Source organism: Rutilus rutilus, assembly GCF_951802725.1.
Source record: "Rutilus rutilus genome assembly, chromosome: 24".
Taxonomy (NCBI): Eukaryota; Metazoa; Chordata; class Actinopteri; order Cypriniformes; family Leuciscidae; genus Rutilus; species Rutilus rutilus.
This window is the reverse complement of record NC_140228.1, coordinates 15,935,659-15,950,868: the sequence shown is the minus strand read 5'-3', so window position 1 is coordinate 15,950,868 and position 15,210 is coordinate 15,935,659. Positions and strand designations below refer to the sequence as shown.

The 15,210-nt window shown below is 36.0% G+C and overlaps 1 protein-coding gene across 1 annotated transcript in view; it reads left to right on the top strand.

Moving 5' to 3' along the window:
- Positions 1-15,210, top strand: part of sema5a (sema domain, seven thrombospondin repeats (type 1 and type 1-like), transmembrane domain (TM) and short cytoplasmic domain, (semaphorin) 5A) — a 133,435-nt gene that overhangs the window by 106,575 nt on the left and 11,650 nt on the right. The window contains exons 16-17 of the mRNA XM_084398967.1: positions 2,424-2,649; positions 9,766-9,975. Coding sequence (XP_084255093.1) covers positions 2,424-2,649; positions 9,766-9,975 — 436 coding nt within the window. The remainder of the gene's footprint in view (positions 1-2,423; positions 2,650-9,765; positions 9,976-15,210) is intronic.

Sequence of the window (15,210 nt, the reverse complement as noted above, 5' to 3'; positions counted from 1 at the left end):
TTTAGTATATTCTTTCTTTATACTCCTTACATTATACCTAATTTAAAGACTTGTACTTGTACTATAATTTATTGACCAGACTTAATGTTCTCCTAACAAGCAACAAAAATAGAAGCACCCTAGCAACCACCCAAATGACCCCAGCAACCACCTACTGTAGTAACATGCCATATTTATCTCTCACAGTGATAAAAAACTGAAACTAAAGAAATGGTTCTATAATATTTGAATGGCATGTTTACATAACTATTTAAATGTATCACAGCTTGTAGTTTTAGTTTGTTCATTTGTGGAGGCATCCAGACGTGGATAATGGTACCTTGTAATTATTGAGTACCTCGTTTTGCTTTTGTGCTCTGAGAGAGTGCAGTCTACCGTTAACATTTCGCTATGCGTACTCTCACAAATACAACACTAACACCCAACCCTCTTTTGTCTCTGAGAAAACATACTGCAAAAATCTCTGCATGGCAGAACATTTCTAGCTGATGTGTTGATGCTCACTGAGGTAAAAAGCGTCGAGTCAGCTGATTTGATTGCAGAATATTTACCATCATTAAATATTAACAAAGAAAGTGTGAAAACAAAAGCAGGTGGTCAGAGCGCACTATAAACAATGCCGAAACTTTTCCATATCTTTAACCTTGTCTATCTGCACTTCATCCATGGGAGAACGGAGGTGAAAAGAGGCGAGTGGAGGGAGGGCAGGTGAGACAGACGTCTGAACGCTTCACATCAGCTCTCCCTCCGTCTGACAGATTGACGGATGAACAAAAAGGACTTTTATCTTATTTTGCCAAGGTCTGGCAGTCATTCAAGGTCTATTAAGCATAAATACATGCTGTGAGAATGGACACAGCTCCCCACTCCACCAAATGAACACATATGATTTACAGGAAATCTATAGCTCCTTGTTTCAGGACGATTTATTAAGGTGTCAGGATATGAATCTGAGTGCCTCAAGTGCTAGACATTGGTATCAGAAGACGCCCTACGTTATCATAAATCGAAGGATTGAAAGCTCACAACTGCCGGTACAGATCAAGGATACAGGCAGTGTAGATGTCGTATCAATTATAGAAATGCAATAAAACAATCAGGAATTTAAGAGGTTAGATTTGTCCCCGCAGAAACAAGGACGAGACGTTAGAACAGACAGCGCAGCCGAAACTCATTTTAACTGTCCAATGCTAGTAGTGACAATTTTTGTCTTTTTGTCAGTCATTCTAGGTTCCATTCCAATCGAAATGTCATTTTAGCTTGTGTAGGATGTACTCCATTATTTATTCCCTCATATTTCAGTTTTTTTTTCTCCTTGCAGGCCATAAATTAAACTTGAGCAATGACCTTTTCTGCCTGACTTGTTTGCGACTTGCCATGTTCAGCAAAGAGTGCGATGGAAATATTTCATAGGCGCCTGCAAAATGGCAACAAATCACCAAAGCGACATTCTCAGCATAAATGCTACATACATACACACTATATATATATATATATATACACTATTTATATATATACATAGTATACATTATTTATACTTATATATATATATATATATATATATATATATATATATATATATATATACTTCTATACTATAATGATATATTTTATATAAAATAAAAACATAAAATTATATAATATATAGTCATGATTTATAAATACATAAAGTATTAAATACTATTGAAATATGATACACATATATAACATATTTGAAAATATATATTTAATTTTAAATACATTATATAATATTTATTTTATACTTTATAAATACATAAAATATGAAATACAGTTGTAATAAATATAGGGGTGTAACGATACCCTCATGTCACGATTCGATAAATATAACGATACTGAACTCATGATACGATATTATTGCGATACTCCAAGACATGATAAAAGGTTACCAAAAAATGTACTAGTTGATTAAAATGCTAAATTTGATATTTAATTGTGGGTGTAAATGAATAGGTTTGGACTTGGTGCTGATAACCCAATGCACAGGACAATGGTAACACCAGAATAAAAATATTCATGATTCTGAAGCTGAAAATACAGAATTATTTTAGACGAATATGCATACACTCTTTCACTGACTAGATATATTTAAACTAATGTAGGCCACTTTTTACTGGTAACACATTTGGCATTATCAGGACCCACAAATATTCCCCCAATGCATTATTATACATTATATTCAACGTTATAGTAGTTTAATGTAGTACTGACACTAAAACTCTGAAAACTTTTTTCTCACACAGTAATTTATATTTTGGGTGAACTATCCACGATACATATTGTCACTATCCACGAATCCACGATAAATATTGTTGCATTTTTATATTGTGATATACTGTGACACGATATATTGTTACACCCCTAATTAAATACAATTATCTAATTTATTTTGTCGTTTTGTTCAGGAATTCCAGTCCTGTAATACCCTCCCTTGCCCGGATCTAAAGAAGACCACTCCCTGGACACCATGGACGCCAGTGAACATCTCGGACAATGGCGGTCACTACGAGCAGCGCTTCAGGTACACCTGTAAGGCGAGAGTGCCGGAGCCCAACCTGCTGGAAGTAGGGAGACAGCGGATTGAGATGAGGTACTGCTCCAGCGACGGATCCACTGGATGCTCCACGGATGGTGAGATCTCATTCCGTCTCTCTTCCCTGCGAGCCTTCATTTGTCACTCACCCTTTTCCTTTTCTCCGCTCTCATCTTGCTTTTTCTCCCTGTGTCTTTGATGAAGTGAGCCAGCAGTGAATTTGAGGCAAGACACTTGATCTATTTGTCCATCTGCGGAAAGACACCATGATGTGCTCTAGTGCTTCTCTCTTTCTTTCACTCTTTCTCTCTCTTTCTCATCTATGTGGGCTCACTACATCAGATATTGGAGTGTCGTCTTACCCGACACAAGTGCTCTTGGCTGCATCAGCCTCCGAGAGACATGAGGAACATGCTAGTTAAGTCTAGAGAATGTTATTTCTCTCAGTGGTTGGGGGGCTTCTTACATGTACTTTATTGAATTTATTTTCCTCCCAGCATGTGTGCAGCTGCATTGGGTTGCACATCTGTGAACTAGCTGTGGTTTGTAAACAAGCTGTTAACTGACGAGTTATGAGAGTCAAAGTGGCACAATGGCATATAACGGAAATGCAGTGAAAACCCTGTAACAGTAAATTTTGTTTTGCGAGTGATGTTTATAGACTCTCATATTCTACAGTGAAGCTCTGATCTTCAACAGACGTGTACTAAGAGATGCCGCACACAAAACTAATGGCCAGAGCTATTTTTTGGCATTTTCCATCTAACTAATTTCCATTTTGTTTTACGAGCGAATGAGCTAAAATGACAAAAGAAAGAACATTCAGAGCCATAAAGAACAACACAGCAACATTTCATTTGCCAATTTGTGGAAGTCTTTTTGTTGCACTTAAATGCAAAAATGAGCATGAGATAATTCTTTACACACACACACACACACACACACATACATATATATATAAATGCATACATACATACACAAATGCATAGGTAATGTTTAGGGCTCTAGCACCGTATGATTCATAAGTGCTGCATCAGTATAAAACATAAATATTAAGTGCCCAGCAAATCCATGATTAATTTCTGCATTTCAACCATTATTTAGCTTGAAGCACCCAGCTATAACGCTGCATGGCCAGTCATGACAGATGTTTCTTCTAAGGGCTTTTGGACAGTTGTTAACTTACTGCATATCGTACAGAGGAGGCCTAGTCCCATAATCACCTCCACACTAAAGATGTGTGTTGATGTCAGTGAAGCCACAAGGGAAGATGACTTCTGAAACGAATGGGCTGCCACTTGGCCAAGATTTAGCCTCACGTCTCGGCTGGCCCATATCGATTTGAATCTTTAAGCCCCATGCCTGTGTGAAGAGTGTGATAAAGCAGAGCATCTCATTGCGTAGAGTTCATGTGGAAAAATCGAAAGTGGTGGAATGAATGTATGTGGTTACATCAAGGGTTCTAAACTCGTTCACTAATCGCGCATATATGCACAAATTTGTGTGTATTATTTCGTCATTCATGAATTGTGATTCATCAAACTTTTGTTCTAAAATGTATTTTAGAAGGGCTTCAAAAAATATAAACATGTTGATTAGGGCTGTCAAGCGATTACAATTTTTAATCGAATTCATTACATGATGTGCTGGTAATTAATCGAATTAATCGCACATTCAATTTGGCTGTTTATTGCAGCTCAGAGGTGGCATGAATGCATTTACACTGCAATTACAATTAAATAATGCCACGAGATTAATGGATTTTAAATGGGTATTAAAGGGATAGTTCGCCCAAAAATGAAAATGATGTCATCATTTTCTCACCCTTATCTCGTTTCACACCTGTATGACTTTCTTAATTCTGTGGAACATACAAGAAGATAATTTGAGAAATTATCTCTTTTTTTTTGTCTTCTTACAATGGAAGTCAATGGTAATCAAAACAGTTTGGTTACCAACATTCTTCAAAATATCTTTTATGTTTCACAAAAGAAAGAAAGTCACACAGGTTTGAAGCGACGGAGACGTACAACAGTTCTGCAGTGGATTTATAGGTTATATTTTCACTTGGCAAAATCAGCAAAAACAGACATCATTGTGTCTAAAATATAACACAATATTAACTTCTTATTTATTGATCTGCTGTATAAAATCAATATCGCACTAATATTGCACTCATGCTCGAGGCAAAAACAGCACTCTTGATACTCAGGTGATATTGCTTTGTTGCATTATTTTTTCTATAAGTAATTAATAAAATTAACACCTTCACTCGTCAGCTAGCCTGACGTCGTCATACTCAGATTCTAGTCAGAATGTGAGTCTGATACTGCTCCATAGAGATTTGATTATGGGGTGTGTCTCAACCGAACCAGGAAAAAAAAAACCTCTGCACTCAATTGGATAGACCTACAACCAATCAGAGCAACGGAGTAAATGACGCATGTTCTTCATTCATATTTTCAACCAACAAAATGTCGCGGCTTCTACAAGCATTTAATAAAAAAGAAATAATAATAACAAAAAAATGTCGCGGCTCTCTGTTCCTCTTTTAAAATGAATGCGCTGCCGATATCTTCTATAACAGACGCGATGGCGGAATCTACACATGATGTTTCATAAACAAAGTTCGGGAGGAGCACGTACAAATAATCAATCCAATATCAACTTGTCATCAAACAATACCATGTCTAACGTTACCCTATATCAGCATGAGGAAGCATATTCACTCTGTCAACTTACCTAACACTCCTTGACAGTTTTTCAGCATCCCTCCACCACCCCGAATCCTCACTCTTGTCTTGTTCTCTCACAACCAGGAATACGGGGGAGTATGGCTACCGAGCCCACAGCCCTCTCCTCGGACAGCACGTCATATACGCATTTATTCTATCGACTTATTTGTGTGAAATCTTATATACGCATTTATTCTATCTGACTTATTTGTAAATGTGAACTCGTGAAATCTCAATTCTCCAGCAGCAGTCGTCTTTGTTGTAAACGAATTCAAATCAAGCGCTCTTTGGTGACGTGGATGATTACGTTACCGTTGCTCATCTGTCCATCATCGTATAAAGCCCGCCCTGACAATTTGATTGGTCCGAACAATTTTTGTTCGGGCATAATAGCTCCTCAACGGAGCGAGTCCAGACCGAACTTCCCGACCAAAAAATGTTGTGGGCGGGGTTCGGGCTGGCACCCAGGCTACTCGTCAGCCCTATTTAAGATGAAATTTATACATATTTCATTTAATTTATATATATATATATATATATATCAACATCTTTGCGTTTATTAATTGTAATTGTGTTGTGACACTAAAATGTGAAATGTTAACTCTTTTTTTAATCCTATTAGCAATTTTTTAAACAAATAGTGTGTATTATGTTAATTTACATTAATGTTAATGTACATGGACATTCAGCTGTAGATTAACTGAGTTAGCAGGTCTCTGGATGTCACCTTGGCTTTTTCAAGTAGAAATCATGTGTACGTTTCTATTTTGTCAAGCCTTTGAGGTCTAAGCCTCTTTCTCTGCTTAATATCAACATTATGAAAGAATTAAGATCAGTAGTATCAGCCCTGGCAGACATTTTCAGACTGGAAATACATTTGATGTCAGTTCTTTATTAGGCCAATTTAAATTGGCTTTGTGCAGATAAGGTTCCTTGATTTCTCTGCCTTTTTTGGAGCAAATTAAAGAAATTATCAGTGTCCGCGGCAGCTGGTCGTTATTTACACACCGGTTCAGGAGCTTTGCTTAGTGATCTGCGGTCAGTTTACTTCATTAGAATGAATAGATTAACCTGAATAAAAAATATAATACATTGTCAGATAACAACATCACTTTCATTGACAAACTGTTGGCCGCATTTGTTTAAACCTTGATGGTCATCAGTTCATTTTTCCAGCATTTATAAGTTTGAACGTTCTGTCCTCTGAGATTATTAAAGGTACAGATGGTTGGCGGTCAACTAGTCATCTGACAAATATCTGCCAGACAGTTTACATATAGTTGAAAAAAAAATCTTTAAATTCACCACTTTTAAAATGCCACTGCTACAGCCATACACGTTGAGACAGGTAAATGACCATTCAAACTATTTTTTTTAAGCAAGGATGCATTAGATTAACCAAAGGTTCATTAAAGACATTTATAATGTTTCTATTTCATAAAAATCATGTTATTTTGAACCTACAATTTATCAAAGATTCCTGAAGAAAAAGTATCATGATTTGAAAAATTGAGCATCACAACTGTTTTTTAACATTGATATTAATATAAAATGTTTCTTGAGCAGCAAATCAGCATATTAGAATGATTTCTGAAGGATCATGTGACACTGAAGACTGGAGTAATGATGCTGAAAATTCAGCTTTGCCATGACAAGAATAAATTACATTTTAAAATAAATTAAAATAGAAAATAAACTGTAATATTTTACAATATTAATGTTTTTACTCTTTTTGATCAACTAAATGCAGTTTTGGTGAGCATAATGGACATTAAAACCCAAACTTTTGAGGGTTTCTGTTTTTTGAGCATCCCGTCCTGTTTTTAAGATGCTCTGCCCATCTAGAGACCTCTGGGTTTTGCCGTTTTGAAACATAAGAAGCCTAAAAGAATTCTTTACCTTTACAATACAGCGCCATTTTTCTTTTAGAAAGTGCAAGCGTTTAACGCTTAACCTTCAGTACAATAAAAATCAATACATGCACCATTATGTCTATTTGTTTGCTGGAGTAATGGCAGTGGATGGAGTGAAAATGCTGCCTAACAGTCAGACTACTTATCTTAAAACCTTGAGTTTTTTCTAGAGCATAAGCCAGAGGCTGTAACTGATGATGGCCCGGGTTTGTAATTTGGCTATGAGTGATGCCTTCATTTGTCTCTGAAACAATAGCACATCATTTTAGCATGTGACTTTAGCACTATTTTCTCATCTAAATACCGTGCTGCAAGGACGGCTCTCTCTCTCCATCTCTGTCTATCAGTCTTTTTTCTTTCTTTCCTCCTCCTTTTCTCTGAGAACCACCTGACATCTCCAAGGCTATTTACTGTCGGTTCCCCACAGATCTGCCATCAGTTAGAATCCCACTCAGTGTGAGATTCTGCAGACCTTAGGATCTCAGCTGGCAAATTTCTCCGTGCTGCATTACACACACATGTCCTTGGATACAAAATAGAAAATCTCACTGTCAGTGATTCTGGTCTCAACCTTTTACAGTCAGGCCCAAAAGTCACATCTGATAATCTGGGGTTCAAAATTACATATAAAACTGAATGTAAACTTATAGTTTGGGAACTAAAACCATGGAAGATTTTGATATTGTGTTGGAGATCATCAGGTTTTACACAAACTTGACCAGTTTTTGCATCTCTTGTTGTTAAAGCAAAACAGACACGAGCCAAAGGCATCCTGAAATTCATGCTCATTTTTCAGTTCAGTCTTTATCTCAAATTGTTATTTAACAAACTTTATTTAATAATTCATTGAAAAACAATTATATTTAATTCAAATGAATTGAATGTGTAATTTAATATAAATTATTCTTAAAATGACAAATAATTTAATTTATATTTTTAAAAATTACACTTTTTAGTTAGTACAAATTAAGAGAATTAATAAAAAAAATAGATTAGATTAAATGGTTACAATAGTATAATTTATAATTAAATAACTAAAAACTAATATAAAAAAATATAAACAACTAATTAATAGCCTATTATTTGTCTTTTTAAAATGATTAAATTATATAACATATTAATTTTATATTATACTTCTAAAACTTCCATCACATGAATACATTTCATTTTAAAATATATTAAAATAGAAAACTGTAATAATATTTTGCAGTGTTACAATTTTTTGTCAATAAAAGCAGTTTTGGTGATGTCTTTTTTCATTAGCATTAAAAGCATTAAAACAATCTTACCAACCTCAAACTCTTACACATCTTGCACAGTTTTTTTTTTTCTCCATCTAGTCGTTTTTAAAGATAAGAATTATTACATAAGATATAGAACGTATTACATAAGATATAAAAAAATTTTTTTTTTTTAATTAACAGTGGTCTCAGACTTTTGGCCTTCACTATTTATGAGCTCCCCACACTGTTCAGTTGACCATTGGTTTCTCAGTTACCTCTTGCGATACTGGAACACTGTATATCACGGTAATTATATGTATTTGCATAGGCGTTAACCACCCACCATGCAGACCCATCAGGGATTCGATTCTAATTGCCCACCCCCTAACTTTTAATAAGCGCTGGTGACTGCTAGACAGTTTACGACAGCTCTGGGGAATAGTGTAAAAGCCACACTCCTAATCCACAAGAGCTATTCATTTTCTTGATTGTGCGGGATATAATACCACCCATCTCACTCAGCAGATGTACCACTGATCTCATTGTCTAACACATCACAGAATCTGGGTCGGGAAAGTTCAGAGCGGATACTTTAGCACTGACTATTTCAGAGTATTTAATCACAATTTGTCTTCTATGCTTTGCATCTTAACAACCAGCAAAGCAGAGCAAAGTTTAAATCCAATTCCACAATATGACTTTATACTTTGGTAAAATCAATGTAGTCAGTCATTTCTTGGTTAAAGTCATTGAACGCAGGAAGGTTTGTTTACCTGCGGGTCTAGCATGCACTGACACCTGTGTTCCCCTGCCATTAGCCATCAGAGCCGGGCGCCCCGCTTTGAGGTGTGAGTAGATTATGAAGTAGTCTATTACCTTTGAGAGAGCTGTGCGCTCTGGTGCTGGAGAGATTATAGGTCGACCCATGTAGCGCTACTGCCTGCTCAGAATGGATAAATGGCTGTGGCTCAGAGGGACTGTCACAGTTCAATCTCCCTCAAGGTCAGAGGTACAAACACAGAGGTCACAGTGCAGACAGATACTCTGCAGCAAAAACACTCTGTATGATAAGATAAATGTTCTTTAACACACATGCATGATAATCTCATAGTTGTGAATGGCTTCAATAACCATGAAAGAGAGAATTCATTTTGCTTTCCGAGATAATCTTTTGAAATATGGATTCAAATGTTTTACATTTGTTGAAATAATGGATTAAAAAGTTAATAAAAATTCTGAAATTGGAAACCCTGTCTGGGTTGAATTCCCATGTCTAATGAGGTGAATGCTAACTGTTTGTTGTGTGTGTGTGTGTGTGTGTGTGTGTTTTATTCTTGTTTTAGGAGATTTGTTGCGTTCTGGACGTATCACTGGATTGACAGTAAATGGAGGTTGGTCCGTCTGGGGCCCTTGGAGCCAATGTAGTCGGGACTGCAGCGCAGGTATCCGAAATCGCAAACGCACCTGCTCCAACCCCAAACCCAAATATGGAGGAATCACCTGCCTCGGGACTGCCCAGGAGTTTCAGGAGTGCAATACTACACCATGCCCAGGTTAGTCGTATATACACCTCGTATATACACCTTTTCAGTCACCTTTACATCATACACAGCTTCTCCAAGCATTGGAGTTGTCACTGTCAGTTGTCTGAAATAAAAAGATATTTATAAATGTCATATATTTGAATTTTATAACTGTAATTTTTGCTGTGCACTACTTTTCAAATGTTTGGGGTCTGTAAGTTTTTTTTTATGTGTGTGTGTTTTTGAAAGAAGTCTCACCAAAAATACAGTAAAACAGCAGTTAGTTGCCTCAATTTTTTTTAAGTTAAGAAATTCAAAGTTTAAGTAAGCAGAACTAGCAGGGTTGTTTTTTTTTTTTACTTGTACATTTTAATTGTTCTTAACTTGAAATGTTTTAGTACATGAATTCATACATTTAACTTAAAACTTTCATGTAATCTCAATGTGAACACTTTTATAAGTATAAATTTAGCTGTTTACAATAGTATGTTATACAGAAGCACTTGCTGTATGAGTACAGCAATATAAAGGTTTTATTTGCTCTCAAATCAAACTGCGTGTACCACTTGTCACCATGATGGTAACTATCCTAAAACCAACATTAACAGAAATTCTTCTAAATTAGCATAACAAAACATTAATCACTACTAAATCTCCCACTTAACATTAATCTTGCACACAAAAAAACATTATATTACACTTCATTTTTGCATTTACTCTCCCTTTCGAGAGTGCCATCAGCAAAGCATGCTGGGAAATAGACATCCCAGCCGTTTCAGTTAAACTTAAGTTCGTCTAAATTAAAAGAAATAATTTCATAAAACTCAAAACAATGAAACGGTTCAGTTTACTTAAGATATATCAGTTCTGTGAACTTGAAAGAAAAAGAAAGTGCTAAATACTCATGAAAGTTAATTTGACTGAACTAATTAGTTTAATTTAAGTTTGTCCTACTCACGCCAATTAATTATTTTGAGCGTTATAGGGTTTGCAGGGTTAGAGTAATTTTGTGAAATATTCTTACAATTTAAATACAAGTTTTCTATTTTAATGTATTTAAAAATATATATTTACTCATGTGATGGCAAAGCCATTACTCCAGTCTTCAATATCACATGATCCTTCAGAAATCATTCTAATAAGTGGATTTCTTCTTATTATCAATGTTGAAAACAGTTGAGCTGCTTAATATTTTTGTGGAAACCTGTGATACAATATGTGATGTGAACACTTTTCTTCAATTTAATGCATCCTTGCTGAATAAAAGTATTATTTTCTTTAAATCTTATGGACCCCAAAAATGTTAATGGTGGTGTAATTCTGTCAGCTTTTCTCCAGTTGTATGAAAAAAAGTGTGTATGTGAATGTAAAAAAAACATTTCATCAAAACCAGCTTGTGATTAGTTAATTTTCTTTTGTTGTTAAAATAAGTTCAAAATTAGGACAGAAATGTGTTGTTCGTTTGTGTACTGGTTATATGATAGGGTAGTCAGTTATAACATAGTTTGGCTTAGTAGAAAATCTTCTGAAAGAGGTTAACATCATCTGGCTGAGCACCAGCAAAAGAAAGACACATTCATACTCTAAGTTTACTTTGAAAACCATCAAACAACACAAATGTAATAAAAACCTATCCATTCTTTCTTCAAATGTTAATATATTTCATGCACTTTAAAAAATAAAGGTTCTTTATTGGCATCTGGGGTTCCGTGTAGAACCTTTATCATCCATGCAATCGTTCCATTACAAAAACATGGTTTATAGTAGAAAAATGTTCTTTAGATTTTTAAAATGTTCTTCACACACACACATAAAAAAAGGCTATTTTAAGAAAGAACATGCATTTATTTTTAAGAATGTAGAGACATTCAGTCTGTTTCTGGTGTGCAGGGAATAAAGAAGAATTTCAGACATCTACAAACAATAAAGAAAAGATATAGCCCACTTTCTCATACAGTATTTGTACGCATGAAGGACGATCTCCCTGTTTTAAGGTGTGAGGACCCCAATTTGCCGGCGGAAATGGAGAGAAATCTCTGTGGCATCGTTGTGTGTAATCACATTTCAGGCTAATTACACCGGCAGCGACGGGAAGGCAGGATTCAGTCATTAAAAGGCTTGTGACAATGGTGTACACCCTCTCTAAAGTTGAAGGAGGGGGAAGCAATCTAATTAAATGAGTACTCATCGTTATGTGTGTTGGAAATATGCTGTCTAAATGGAAATGTGCTTCTTGGGTATTTTATGATACCTAACGGTGAGCAAGACACAATCGGGAAATGCAGAATTTGTTTTCTGATCCTAATTAATCAATAGCCTGTTTTTGGAGATGAATGTCACCCCTATACCATCAAAGCAGGGCATAGTAGTTTATTTAGAGTCTTGCAGTCTCTCTTCATGATATGGTGGAAAACTAATTGCTCCTCAGTCTTAATTTTACGGCAGCTGTTTTCTAACAGGAAATCACATATTTCCTGTAAAGTGACAATAGCCAGACCAGCAGGACAGCTTCATTAACAGAGACCTGCAGAGGTTTTGAGACCTTATTAGCCTTATTGATGGTTTTCTCTACAGGAGTAATTGGCAACATATCAGGAATCGCTGCACAAATTTCACAAAATTGGCAGGTAAAAAAAATATACAGCAAACTCTGAGCGCACTGTCGATTAGTAACTGTGCTCTGCACTTCTCTAAGTTAATTCAGTCCTTGTCTATTTCCAATGAAACGTCTTAGTAGAACTTAGATTCAATAGCTGCTTTGTACAGACGACGACAGATTAGTACAGATGACTTTCATCTAGCTTGGAAAAGAACACATCATATTGCTCTACACCTTCATAAGCGTCTTTGAACCGGAGCTTGTCTGTAACCAATATTCTCACTGTGTCTTTTATTGGTTCCTTCTGCCTAGCTAAATCTTGGCTTGTTCAAAGTCAGACCTTTGAAATGCATTATTTTGTTTTGAGAGAGGCAGACAGAGGTCTCGTGGTTGCGGTTGTTGCGGCTCTGAAACGAATGAATCTTTTCTTGTCGCAGGCCACAAAGGTGAAATGAGATGATCAGTCACACTGCGGCCGACGTGAGCTTATCTGTCATTTTTCGCAATAGAGAAATTATAACAGATGGTAAAATGCAATGTTTTGTTTACTTGTACCTTTAAAAAAAGTTACCTTTTCTATTTTTTCACTAAATATGTGAAATACAGTGAGTCACAGAATATTTACTAGCAACTATCCTGAGGTGTGACGTCAAAGGCAACAGACAAGAAGTACACTTGACCTTTGACCTTTTAATTCACAATAACAATATTATAGCAATATCTATATAAATTCAGGAAGAAAATAAAATAAAGATATCAGGTAAATTCATCTTTAACTTTATTTTGTGTTTTCTCTTTTTTGACCAATGAATCACACTCTAAGTACGAGAACAGGGTGGCGGAAAGAGAGTAACTCCAAAAGCATACCAAAAAAACGTACTGTTGATTGGCACTTCCTGCAGACTTTTTTGACCAAATCCAAAAATCTCCCAACACTATTTTTTTAATATGTGGGGAAAGTGTTTTGCTTTCGCCTGTCGTCTCCTCTGACATACAAGTTACACCCGGCATAGTTGTCTTCTTCTTCCCATTTATGAAATATTTACAATATGATCATACGTGTAGTATTAACATGAGATAAATATAAAAAAAATTAGATATCATGGTTATCACCAATACCAGTATTTTGTGACAAGAATCCATTTTTTTTACTTTATATTATACATTTTTAATGACTTTCAGGTCACATTAAAGGAGAACTCCGGTCAATTTTAACATTGAGCTCATTTTTTTGTACATTTGGAGTGCTGTCAGTACAGAGAACAACGACAAAAATCGGTGCTGCCTACACTTGTTATCCTCTTTTTAAAATTTGCACCCTGTTGACTTCAATGGGGCAAGTTTTAAACCTGCTTTTAGCCTCTTAACATCCTTGATGTGTCATTACAAGTGCACAGGTCATGTGAGTGATTCCTTCGGAGTGAACGCGGGTGAATCTGACTGCAGTAGATGTGAAAGAAATATATAAAAAATGATGTTTATTCAGCCAGCGCACATACCTGTATTTACATCCTGTTTTCGGTCGAAGTCCACAGTAATCGATTGTCGAGTTCACGCGCATAGGTTTAGTACCTATGATCACGCGCGTGAACTCGACAATCGACTACTGTGGACTTCGACCGAAAACAGGATGTAAATACAGGTATGTGCGCTGGCTGAATAAACATCATTTTTATTAATATCTTTCACATCTACTGCAGTCAGATTCACCCGCGTTCACTCCGAAGGAATCACTCACATGACCTGTGCACTTGTAATGACACATCAAGGATGTTAAGAGGCTAAAAGCAGGTTTAAAACTTGCCCCATTGAAGTCAACAGGGTGCAAATTTTAAAAAGAGGATAACACGTAGGCAACACCGATTTTTGTCGTTGTTCTCTGTACTGACAGCACTCCAAATGTACAAAAAAATGAGCTCAATGTTAAAATTGACCGGAGTTCTCCTTTAAGAAATAAATGTTTTTCTCCAAAACACGTTAGGAACAATTATTTGCCCCCTTTTATTAAATACTTTTTGCACCCTCCTTTTTCCAAGATATCAGCTCTGAGTCTTCTCCTATAATGCCTGATGAGTTTGGAGAACACCTGACAAGAGATCAGAGACCATTCCTCCATACAGAATCTCTCCAGATCCTTCAGATTTCCATGTTGGCGCTTCTTCTCTTCAGTTCAGCCCACTCATTTTCTATAGGGTTCAGGTCTGGGGTCTGGGATGGCCATTGCAGATGCTTGGTTTTGTGCTCAGTGACCCATTTTTGTTTTGATTTTGATGTTTGTTTTTGGATCACTGTCCTGTTGAAGATCCAAACATGGTCCGTTATAAGATTTCTAGCACAGGCTGTCAGGTTTTGATTTTTTATCTGTTGTTATTTGTTCGATGTATCTGAACAAGATGTCCAGGACCTCTGGCAGAAAATTTGGCCCACAGCAAATCCCTGTTTTTATCCCTGTGTGCACCAAATCCATCTTAAGTGTTTGCTGCCAAAAAAGCTTCTTTTTTTAAAAATTTTTTATCTGACCATAGAACTTGTCCCGTTTAAAGTTCCAGTAGTGTCTGTTACTTTTCAAACGTTCTATGGTCAGGTGAAACAACAACAAAAAGAGCTTTTTGTACATAGAGCACATCACACATTGTAAACACAGAAGCTCAAACCAATGTGGTTTA